At 43.2% G+C, this 12,524-nt stretch overlaps 1 protein-coding gene across 2 annotated transcripts in view; it reads left to right on the top strand.

Moving 5' to 3' along the window:
* DYNC1LI1 (dynein cytoplasmic 1 light intermediate chain 1) overlaps positions 1-12,524 on the top strand; it is a 51,158-nt gene that overhangs the window by 23,423 nt on the left and 15,211 nt on the right. For both annotated transcript variants that reach the window (XM_077268976.1, XM_077268977.1), the window contains exons 6-8: positions 7,238-7,331; positions 10,611-10,746; positions 11,270-11,381. In XM_077268976.1, coding sequence (XP_077125091.1) covers positions 7,238-7,331; positions 10,611-10,746; positions 11,270-11,381 — 342 coding nt within the window. The remainder of the gene's footprint in view (positions 1-7,237; positions 7,332-10,610; positions 10,747-11,269; positions 11,382-12,524) is intronic.

The raw sequence follows: 12,524 nt of genomic DNA, 5'->3' as shown, positions 1-12,524 counted from the left end.
AGATGCTCAATAGGATTTAGGTCTGGGCTCATGGAAGGCCACTTCAGAATAGTCCAATGTTTTCCTCTTTGCCATTCTTGGGTGTTTTTAGCTGTGTTTTTTCGGTCATTATCCTGTTGCAAGACCCATGACCTGCAACTGAGACCAAGCTTTCTGACACTGGGCAGGACATTTCTCTAGAATCCCTTGATAGTCTTGAGATTTCATTTTACCTGCACAGATTCTAGATACCCTGTGCCAGATGCAGCAAAGCAGCCCCAGAACATAACAGGGCCTCCTCCATGTTTCACAGTAGGAACAGTTTTTTTTTTTTGGATATGCTTCATTTTTTCCATCTGTGAACATAGAGCTGATGTGCTTTGCCAAAAAGTTCCATTTTTGTCTCATCTGTCCATAGAACATTCTCAAAGAAGCTTTGTGGCTTGTCAACATGTTGTTTGGCAAATTCGAGTCTGACTTTTTTATGTTTTTTTTTTTTTTTTTTTCAACAATGGTGTCCTCCTTGGTCGTCTCCCATGAAGTCCACTTTGGCTCATACAATGTTGGATGGTGCGATCTGACACTGATGTTCCTTGAGCTTGACGTTCACCTTTAATCTGTTTAGAAGTTTTTCTGGGCTCTTTTGTTACCATTCGTATTATCTGTCTCTTTAATTTGTCATCAATTTTCCTCCTGCGGCCACGTCCAGGGAGGTTGGCTGCAGTCCCATGGATCTTAAATTTCTGAATAATATGTGCCACTGTAGTCACAGGAACATCAAGCTGCTTGGAGATGGTCTTATAACTTTTACCTTTAACGTGTTTGTCTATAATTTTCTTTCTAATCTCCTGAGACAACTCTTTCCTTCGCTTCCTCTGGTCCATGTTGAGTGTGATACACACCTTGTCACCAAACAGCACAGTGAGTCTGTAGCCCTATATACAGGCCCACTCACTGATTCCAAGATTGTAGACACCTGTGATGCTAATTAGTGGACACACCGTGATTTAACATTTCCCTTTTGTCACATTATTTTCAGGGATACCATCATTTCTGTCCAGGCCTATTTCATGAGTTTTATTTTTTTTTTAATTCTGTGGAAGCATGGTTGAAAACTAATGTCTGACTTTAATTTGTTCATTTTCATAGATCTTTTATTTATTATTACCGTATTTTCCGGCATATAAGATGAGTTTTTAACCCCTGAAAATCATCTCAAAAGTCGGGGGTCGTCTTATACGCCGGGTACGGTGTGTGCAGGGAGCCGTCCTGGACGGTTCCCAGGGTCCTGAGGAGAGGAGACTCTTCTTCAGGCCCTGGGATCCATATTCATTTAAAAAAAAAAAAAAAAATTATGGGATATTACCCTCCGACGGCTCTCAGCGGTGGCCTCTGTTCCTAAGGATGCATTGCGCGAAGGACCTTAGATGAAGTCACGCGACTGCGACGTCATCTAAGGTCCTTCGCTCAATGCATCCTTAGGAACGGAGGCCGCCGCTTGCACCGCTGAGAGCCAAGGGCCGTCGGAGGGTAAGTATATCCCATATTTTTTATTTTTATTAATTTCATTTTTTTTTTTTTTTTTACATGAATATGGATCCCAGGGCCTGAAGGAGTCTCCTATCCTCCAGACCCTGGGAACCATCCGCACCGCACACGCCGTATAAGATGACCCCAGTCTTATACGACGAGTATATCCGAAACTCCATATTTTATATGGAAAAGTTGGGGGTCGTCTTATACGCCCAGTCGTCTTATACACCAGAAAATACGGTACTTTTGTCAGATGCAAGTTATTTCTGTGACCATTGTGGGTTTTTTTCTGTCATTAAACGAGATGTACCAACAATTTTGACAACGTGTGTACACTTCCAATATTGCCATTAATTTTCTGCGAGTAAAATCATGTTTATTCTCCTCTTTCTTTTTCATTGTTTGTCATGTCATGTGTATATAATGTTGTATGTGCACTGACCAGAAAATTAATGGAGGTTTAACATATGTAGTAAAAAAACAAACAAACCTGGATTCTGTAATTCTAATATATTCCCCTTATTCATGCACAGTAATGCCGGTACTGTGTCGGGCAAAGTGTAATGAGGGCTTTTCAAATCAGTGAGCATGACATTATAAATTACATGGATAAACTATAAATATACTCAAACAACTTACCCTGTCATATAGGGGACTTAGTTTAGCCCCTATAAAAAAGATTATAATATATATATATATATATATATATATATATATATATATATATATATATATATATATATATATATATATATATATATATATATATATATATACTCGAGTATAAGCCGACCCCCCCCCCCCCTAATTTTGCCACAAAAAACTGGGAAAACTTATAAAACGAGTATAAGCCTAGGGTGGGAAATGCAGCAGCTACCGGTTAATGTCAAAAATAAAAATGGATACCAATAAAAGTAAAATTAATAGAGACATCAGTATAAGTGTTTTTGAATATCCATATTGAATCAGGAGCCCCATATAATGCTCCATACAGTTCATGATGGGCCCCATAAGATGCTCCATATTAAAATATACCCCATATAATGCTGCACAAAGGTTAATAATGGCCCCATAAGATGCTCCATAGAAACATTTGCCCCATACAATGCTGCATAAAGGTTGACGGCCCCATGAGATGCTCCACACATTAGGAGCCCCATGAGATGCTCCTCATATATGCCCCATGAGATGCTCCTCATATATGCCCCATGAGATGCTCCTCATATATGCCCCATGAGATGCTCCTCATATATGCCCCATGAGATGCTCCTCATATATGCCCCATGAGATGCTCCATACATTTGCCCCATTTGCTGTTGCTGCGATTAAAATAAAAAAAATCACATACTCACCTCTCTTCGCTCAGGCCCCCAGCACTTGCGATAGTCACCTTCCTCGTTCCATCGCTGCGCGCCGCTCTGTCTTCCATCCTCTGCACTGACTGTTCAGGCAGAGGGCGGCGCGCACACTAGTCGCGTCATCGCACTCTCTGACCTGAACAGTCACAGCCAGAGGACGGAAGACAGAGCAGCGCGCAGCGATGGAACGAGGAAGGTGACTATCGCGCAATGCTCACCTCCCCCGATATACTCACCTGCTCCCGACGCGGTCCCCTGGCAGCGTCTCACTGTCAGATGGTCTCCGGGAGCCGGCGGCATCTTCCTGTGTTCAGCGGTCACGTACCGCTCATTACAGTAATGAATATGCGTGCATATTCATTACTGTAATGAGCGGTACCACGTGACCGCTGAACACCGGAAGAGCTGCCCGGAGACCATCGAACATGCAGGGACTGCGCCAGGAACAGGTGAGTATATCACAGCTGTCGCTCCCCCTCACCCGCCGACCCCACGCCGACACTGACTCGAGTATAAGCCGAGAGGGTCACTTTCAGCCCAAAAAAGTGGGCTGAAAATCTCGGCTTATACTCGAATATATACGATGTGTGTGTATGTAATAAATATATATATATATATATATATATATATATATATATATATATATATATATATATATATATATATTATACATATATTATACACATATTATACACACAGTGACCCCAGTAACAGGTAGGGGGCGCTGCTTGGTCTCCCCAGTATACGCATGGAGGCGTATTGAGGCCATAGGAATGCATGGCAATCGCAGGCATGACTGTGGTGATGTGATAAAGTCCGGCAGTATGGTGAATGGCCGATATGTGTGTCGCAGAGGAGGAGACTCTGCGCTGTCAGCCTGAAGCGATGTGGTGTTCTGGGACCTATAGTCCCACAAGTATTTGCATGTTTATAAAGGGAGGTTGGCAGGGCTAGTTATGTGAGATGGGTGGGACAAACTAGCCACACACACCCACGCTCCCACCCAGGGGAGTGGTTACACCCAGATAATGTGACCATTATATATACAGTTATATAAAAAAGTTTGGGCACCCCTATTAATCTTAAGCTTAATGTTTTATAAAAATTGTTTTTTTTGCAACAGCTATTTCAGTTTCATATATCTAATAACTGTTGGACACAGTAATGTTTCTGCCTTGAAATGAGGTTTATTGTACTAACAGAAAATGTGCAATCTGCATTCAAACAAAATTTGACAGGTGCATAAGTATGGGCACCTCACCAGAAAAGTGACATTAATATTTAGTAGATCCTCCTTTTGCAAAAATAACAGCCTCTAGTTGCTTCCTGTAGCTTTTAATGAGTTCCTGGATCCTGGATGAAGGTATTTTTGACCATTCCTCTTTACAAAACAATTCCAGTTCAGTTAAGTTTGATGGTCGCCGAGCATGGACAGCCCTCTTCAAATGATCCCACAGATGTTCAATGATATTCAGGTCTGGAGACTGGGATGGCCATTCCAGAACAGTGTAATTGTTCCTCTGCATGAATGCCTGAGTAGATTTGGAGCGGTGTTTTGGATCGTTGTCTTGCTGAAAGATCCACCCCCTGCGTAACTTCAACTTTGCCACTGAATCATGAACATTATTGTCAAGAATCTGCTGATACTGAGAGGAATCCATGCGTCCCTCAACTTTAACAAGATTCCCGGTGCCGGCATTGGCCACACAGCCCCAAAGCATGATGGAACCTCCACCAAATTTTACTGTGGGTAGCAAGTGTTTTTCTTGGAATGCTGTGTTTTTTTGCTGCCATGCCTACCGCCTTTTTGTATGACCAATCAACTCAATCTTGGTTTCATCAGTCCACAGGACCTTCTTCCAAAAAGAAATTGGCTTCTCCAAATGTGCTTTTGCATACCTCAGCCGACTGTTTGTGGCGTGCTTGCAGAAACTGCTTCTTTCGCATCACTCTCCCATACAGCTTCTCCTTGTGCAAAGTGCGTTGTATAGTTGACCGATGCACAGTGACCCCATCTGCAGCAAGTTGATGCTGCAGCTCTCTGGAGGTGGTCTGAGGATTGTCCTTGACTGATCTCACCATTCTTCTTCTCTGCCTTTCTGATGTTTTTCTTGGCCTGCCACTTCTGGCCTTAACAAAAACTGTACCTGTGTTCTTCCATTTCCTTACTATGTTCCTCACAGTGGAAATTGACAGGTTAAATCTCTTAGACAGCTTTTTGTATCCTTCCCCTGAACAACTATGTTGAATAATCTTTGTTTTCAGATCATTTGACAGTTGTTTTGAGGAGCCCATGATGCCATTCTTCAGAGGAGATTCAAACAGGAGAACAACTTGCAAGTGGCCACTTTAAGTATCTTTTCTCATGATTGCATACACCTGGCTATGAAGTTCAAAGCTCAATGAGGTTACAAAACCAAAAAAGTGCTTTAGTAAGTCAGTAAAAAGTAGGTAGGAGTATTTAAAACGAGAAAATGATAAGGGTGCCCATACTTATGCACCTGTCAAATTTTGTTTGAATGCAGATTGCACATTTTCTGTTAGTACAATAAACCTCATTTCAAGGCAGAAACATTACTGTGTCCAACAGTTATTAGATATATGAAACTGAAATAGCTGTTGCAAAAAAAAACAATTTTTATAAAACATTAAGCTTAAGATTAATAGGGGTGCCCAAACTTTTTCATATAACTGTGTATATATAAGGGTCAAATTATCTGGGTGTAACCACTCCCCTGGGTGGGAGTGTGGGTGTGTGGCTAGTTTGTCCCACCCATCTCACATAACTAGCCCTGCCAACCTCCCATTATAAACATGCAAATACTTGTGGGACTATAGGTCCCAGAACACCACATCGCTTCAGGCTGACAGCGCAGAGTCTCCTCCTCTGCGACACACATATCGGCCATTCACCATACTGCCGGACTTTATCACATCACCACAGTCATGCCTGCGATTGCCATGCATTCCTATGGCTTCAATACGCCTCCATGCGTATACTGGGGAGACCATGCAGCGCCCCCTACCTGTTACAGGGGTCACTGATATATATCTATATCTATATATATCTATATCTATCTATATATATATATATATATATATATATATATATATATATATATATATATATAATTTATTATATGGGAAAGTCTTTAACATGGCGTATGCAGGGACATGCGTTTGCATCAGTTCGCATGCATCGGCGTGAGCATTCGTCGTTTCTCGGTGTACAGCGGGGTCCAGCGAATGCAGCATGTTGCATTTTTTTTGAAGCGTAAAAAATCAGTCCTATGCACAGGCATGCTGATGAGCGCGTAAAAAAACCGCATTACTGCCTATGGGAACGCATTCATACGCATGTCCTTGCGTTCGATGCGCTTGCGTACTTCGGATTGCGCATGTCCAGGAACTGATTGAGACACGCCCTCCTGGAAATATCGAACGCATGCGCATAACAACGCAGGCAAAAAACGCATGCGCGCACACAGCGGGTTTTTTTTTTTTGCCGTCATGCGTACGCTGATGCGGATAAACGCTGCGTAAGCACGTGTTTTTGCATGCAGATGATCCGCTGTGCACATATACGCAAATGTGAACTTACCCTAAGTGGTTTATTTTGATTTTTGAGGGGCGACACTCCAATTAACTGACTTTTTTTTTTTATATACACATGATGATGCCTAGCAAACGTAAAACTAGAGAAATGGTCCAGTAGTGTAGTGGTGATCAGATGGTACTGTGCATTATCCGCTACTGATGTATGGCTGTGTGCAGCTTATGGACTAGTGCGTCCAGACATCGGGCAGATCGGCCCAGTGAGGAGCAGAAACGCACCAGGATTCATGAAACGGTTTCAAAGAAAACCTTGTTTCCCATAGCAACCAATCACAGATCTTCTTTAATTTCATTTTTTTAGAAAACTGAAGTTGCGCTCATTCTGGTTACTATCTGGCAACAGATGGATTTACTTTTAAGACCGTTTTCATAAAATCTGCCCTTTATAAATGGGTTGTCCCATAAACCACATTTCTCACCTATCCATAAGGTAGACAATGAGGGATTGGTATGGAGCCTAGCATCCCCTGTGTGGTCGCACATGCTCACTACTGCTCCATTCATACGGGGGACTTTGGCATCCATGGGGGTCCTAGAGGTTGCACTCCAGACGATCATATAAACCTCAATCTTTAGGCTTATATAAATGTATCACTATTGGTGTTGGGCCAGAGAAGCTCTTGTTAAGTTTTTCCAAACTATTAAGTTATTTGTAGAATTACACTTTCATTTCTGGTTTTCTACTGTTATGATTTTGGCTCTGTAATTTTCCCTGCGAATTGTTAATTTCAATAATTCCATTACCTTTGCAGTGTGATGCTATTAGTATTTTGGAAAAGGAACATGACTACACCGATGAGCACTTTGACTTTATTCAGTCATATATCAGGAAGTTTTGTTTACAATGTATCCTTTTTACATTCAGAGCTTCGCCTCACAGATGACCCTAAAGAGAACCTGTCATCAGGATTTTATATTGTAAATTTAATGGCATGTACAGTGGAGAAAACAAGTATTGGATAAACTGCCGATTTTGCAAGTTTTCCCATCTACAAAGAACAGAGATCTGTAATTTTTATCATAGGTACACTTCAACCGTGAGAGACAGAATCTAAAAATAAAAACCAGAAAATCACATTGTCTGATTTTTACATAATTAAATAGCATTTTATTGCATGAAATAAGTATTTGCCTACAAACCAGCATGAATTCTGGCTCTCACAGACCTGTTAGACCTCCTACTCCGCACTCATTACTTGTATTAATTGCATCTGTTAGATCTTGTTACCTGTATAAAAGAAACCTGTCCACACAATCACACTCCAACCTCTCCACCATGGCCAACACCAAAGAGCTGTCTAAGGACACCAGGGACAAAATTGTAGACCTGAACAAGGCTGGGATGGGCTACAGGTAGTGTTGAGCGATACCGTCCGATACTTTCCGATACCGATACTTTCAAGTATCGGATCCAATCCGATACCGATACCCGATACCAATACAAGTCAATGGGACTCAAGTATCGGACGGTATTCCTGATGGTTCCCAGGGTCTGAAGGAGAGGAAACTCTCCTTCAGGCCCTGGGATCCATATTAATGTGTAAAAGAAAGAATTAAAATAAAAAATATTGCTATACTCACCTCTCCGACGCAGCCTGGACCTCACCGAGGGAACCGGCAGCGTTGTTTGCTTAAAATTCGCGCTTTTCCTTCCTTACGTGAAGTCCCGGCTTGTGATTGGTCGCGTGCCGCCCATGTGGCCGCGACGCGACCAATCACAGCAAGCCGTGACGTAATTTTAGGTCCTTCAGGATTTTAAAATTACGTTCTGGCTTGTGATTGGTCGCGTCGCGGTCACATGGGCGACGCGACCAATCACAAGCCGTGACGTCACGGGAGGCTGGACACGCGCGCAAAAATGCCTCCCGTGACGTCACGGCTTGTGATTGGTCGCGTCGCCCATGTGACCGCGACGCGACCAATCACAAGCCAGAACGTAATTTTAAAATCCTGAAGGACCTAAAATTACGTCACGGCTTGCTGTGATTGGTCGCGTCGCGGCCACATGGGCGGCACGCGACCAATCACAAGCCGGGACTTCACGTAAGGAAGGAAAAGCGCAAATTTTAAGCAAACAACGCTGCCGGTTCCCTCGCTGAGGTCCAGGCTGCGTCGGAGAGGTGAGTATAGCAATATTTTTTATTTTAATTCTTTCTTTTACACATTATTACATTAATGTTGTTTCGATACCGATACCCGATACCACAAAAGTATCGGATCTCGGTATCGGAATTCCGATACCCGCAAGTATCGGCCGATACCCGATACTTGCGGTATCGGAATGCTCAACACTAGCTACAGGACAATAGGCAAGCGGCTTGGTGAAAATGCAACAACTCTTGACGCAATCTGTAATGTATCAAATACTTATTTTCCACACTGTATGTAACGGTGCTATAATGCTGATAAATCCTTACCTTTCTTGTAGAAACCTGTTTTGAGTTCTATAATTGACTTAGTGTGCTAGAGTTGCAAGTGCAGTGGGATGGACATTGCATTTGCAGGTAAACTGGTTGCTACTATAGTCTTCCCCCTCCTGCACTGCAGCACTGCATCATTGTTATAGTGTATCACTCTATAGATCAGTGATGGCGATACTTTTAGAGATCAAGTGCCGAAACGCAACCCAAAACCCACTTATCACAATAAGGCTACTTTCACACTAGCGTTTTTGGCTGCATGTCGCAATGCGTCGTTTAGGAGAAAAAACGCATCCTGCAAAGTTGTCTGCAGGATGTGTTTTTTTCCCCAGAGACTAACATTACCGACGTATTGCCACACGTCGCAACCGTCGTGCGACGGTTGCGTCGTGTTTTGGTGCACCGCCGCCACAAAAAAAGTTACATGTAACTTTTTTTTGTGCGTCGAGACCGCCATTTTCTCCGCGCATGCGCGGCCGAAACTCCGCCCCCTCCTCCTCAGACATTACAATGGGGCAGCGGAAGCGTCCTAAGACTGCTTCCGCTGCCCACGTCGGGCATTTTTTTCACAGTATGCGTCGGTACGTCGGGCCGACGCAGCGCGACTGCCCCGTACCGACGCTAGTGTGAAAGCAGCCTAAGACCTGCAGAATACTCCCCCCCCCCCCCCCCCCCCCTTACTCACTCTACCCCTCCCCCTACAAAATGCACGCACGCACACTCCCTCTAAATAAAGCAGCCCCCCATCCCCACCTCTCTCAGAACTAAACTTAATACATTTAATGTCCAGCTCCTGCTGGAGCTCTTACCAGCACACACCCGCAGTCTTTACTCTAAGCCCCGGCAGCAATGTTGCACGTTGGACCTGGGGCTGACAGCTCACCAGGGAGGCACAGAGATCACCGGGGGAGGGTGGCACGAAGATGACATGGAGGCACATAGCTGGGGGGGACAGATCACATGGGACACAGGGCAGTACATAGGGGCGCAAAGGGATCACAGCGGGCACAAAGCTGGGAGCCACAGATCACAGGGGTGCACATAGCTAGGGGGCACAGATCACAGGGGTGCACATAGCTAGGGGGCACAGATCACAGGGGTGCACATAGCTAGGGGGCACAGATCACAGGGGTGCACATAGCTAGGGGGCACAGATCACGGGTGCACATAGCTAGGGGGCACAGATCACAGGGGTGCACATTGCTGGGGGGCACAGATCACGGGGCATATATTTGGGGGCACAAAAATCATATTGGGGCACATAGCTGGGGGGGCACAGAGATCACAGGGGGCACATAGCTGAGGGGCACAGATCACCAGCAGAAAGGCACAGAGCTACGGGCACAGAAACCCCCAGCACACAGGCACAGGGCTGCTGGCACAGAGATCGAGCATTGCGGACTCCGGGGACCTGCCCGTGGGCCGCATTAAAAGTCACCGAGGGCCGAAGGTTCCCCACCCCTGGTTTTAAATGTTTTAGCTTCTAAAATATATAAATACATTTGAACATCGGAAAGGAGTGGAGTGTGTGCGGCGGCAGACCTGGCATGCCTGCCCACAGAGAGGGCTCTGCGTGGCACATGTGCCATAGGTTCGCCATCACTGCTATAGATTGTTAGCATGAAAACTGTTCCTTTCACATGTGGCTGTATTTTGGCTGAACTATTGCTTTTTCCTCATTTATTCCTTGACCTGCTCCTTTTAGATGGTGCTGCACTAATTTATACATCCATAAAAGAGAACAAAAACATTGACATTGTATATAAATATATTGTTCAGCAATTATACGGATTTCCTTTCAACATGCCTGCTGTTGTTGTGGAAAAGGATGCAGTATTTATGTAAGTGCCCAAATCCTATTTAATTCAAATCCCTATCCCACTTTATATAAAATATAAATTGTCTTGGGACGGGACCATCAACGACCTGACTTGTGAAATTGTATTCTGATTGAAAGGAGAGCACGCAGATTTCTTTTTTATAGGTGCCAGGCATCTAAGATTTGCAGGTTTCTGAAACTAATCAATGCTTCAATCTTCAAAAATTATATAAATAAAAATACCTGGATATTGGAAAGATGGTAAACACTGAAGACCTGCATATAAACCTAAATTTATAGAAATCATTATTTTGTAAAAAAACTAAAAAAGTTTGCTCTTCACCAACTGCCTTCTATTAATATCTGGATTTCTGGCATCATTTACCCCTCCCCACAACTCTTTTTTTGCCATTTTGTGTATTGTGTGAGTCTGGCAGCAATGTATGTACTGGTTATTGAGGTGTGGGGGATAATATATGTATATAATTTTTTTTTCCACCCAAGGAGTGTCTTTAAGGTTCTGTCATTCAAATGTGTTTCTTCAGTCCAGCAGGATGGGACAATGACAAAAAAATAGGAATTTTACATGAAAATTTTCAAACGCTAAAACCTGATGACACTTTTGAAGATATTATCACTAAGCCACCAGTGCGGAAGGTAATTAACAGCGAAGTCTTGTGTTCCTTATATTTTAGGTTTTGCATAATGCTGTACAGTTGCACATGTCAATTGCATGGGTTTTGACATTGTGGTCAGTTTCCATGGATAAGGCATCATTCACACATCTGTCTTTCACTGTCCGAGTACAGACTACATGACCGGTCTGGCAGTTGTATGTATGTGGGAATCTGGTCTAAGGAGTGAATCAGTACTAACAATTAAATTTTCTCTCTGTAGTGCTACAGCATGTAAACATGAAATATATGAAATTTGAATTTAATGCACTAGAAAATAGGAAAAACAAAGATTCTTGGCACATAATTTCATCGGTTCATGCATGCCCAACAGCCATGACAAGGCGACCTTCTTTGCTGGGAACCTGCCTAATGTGAATCCTCTCCTAGGCTGAAGCCTACATTTTATATGTGTATATATGTTGGAATTAAAACAACCACGAGCTGATGGGTGGAGTGCTTAGTCAAAGAGCCTATGTATAAAATCAAGACTGACCGTCAATTCCAAACAGCAAACAGAAAACTGGTTGTGTACAGGTGCTTACTAAGCGTAGCCACCTCCTTAAATTTTTTATTGATCCGATTAAAAAAAAAAAAAAAAGAGTAGCCATCTCCATACATAATTCCGTGGCGGTTTTAATCATAGCTGGATCCTACCTACCCATATAAGTGTAGGCTTCAGCCTAGGAGAGGAATCACACTAGGATCAGTTCCCAGCAAAGAAGATCACCGTTCTGTGGCTGCTGGACATGCATGTATTTACGAAATTATGCTCGAAGTATCTTTGTGTTTTCCCATTTTCTAGATCAGTAATGCAATTCACATTTCATATATTTCATATTTACTTGGTTTAGTGTTAGAGTGCAGCTTTATTTGTTATGCATGGAGATGGCTACTCTTGCTACCCACCTGTCCACACCAGTTTACTATTTTGAAGTGACGGTAAGTCTTTTGATATTTCAGGAGTGAATCAGAACTGACTTATTTGCTGTCACAGTGATACTAATTTTCACATGTCCATTTTCCATAATGCTGAAACTGATGTCACTATTGCTCCCATCTGAATTCACAAAAATGGAGACATCACTCTGGTTCTGTAGAGTCAGGATACAGCAGTGATGTCATG

This window comes from Ranitomeya variabilis, chromosome 6, assembly GCF_051348905.1.
Source record: "Ranitomeya variabilis isolate aRanVar5 chromosome 6, aRanVar5.hap1, whole genome shotgun sequence".
In the NCBI taxonomy this organism is placed as follows: domain Eukaryota; kingdom Metazoa; phylum Chordata; class Amphibia; order Anura; family Dendrobatidae; genus Ranitomeya; species Ranitomeya variabilis.
The sequence above is the reverse complement of the archived record's forward strand: the minus strand, read 5'-3'. Positions and strand labels throughout refer to the sequence as shown.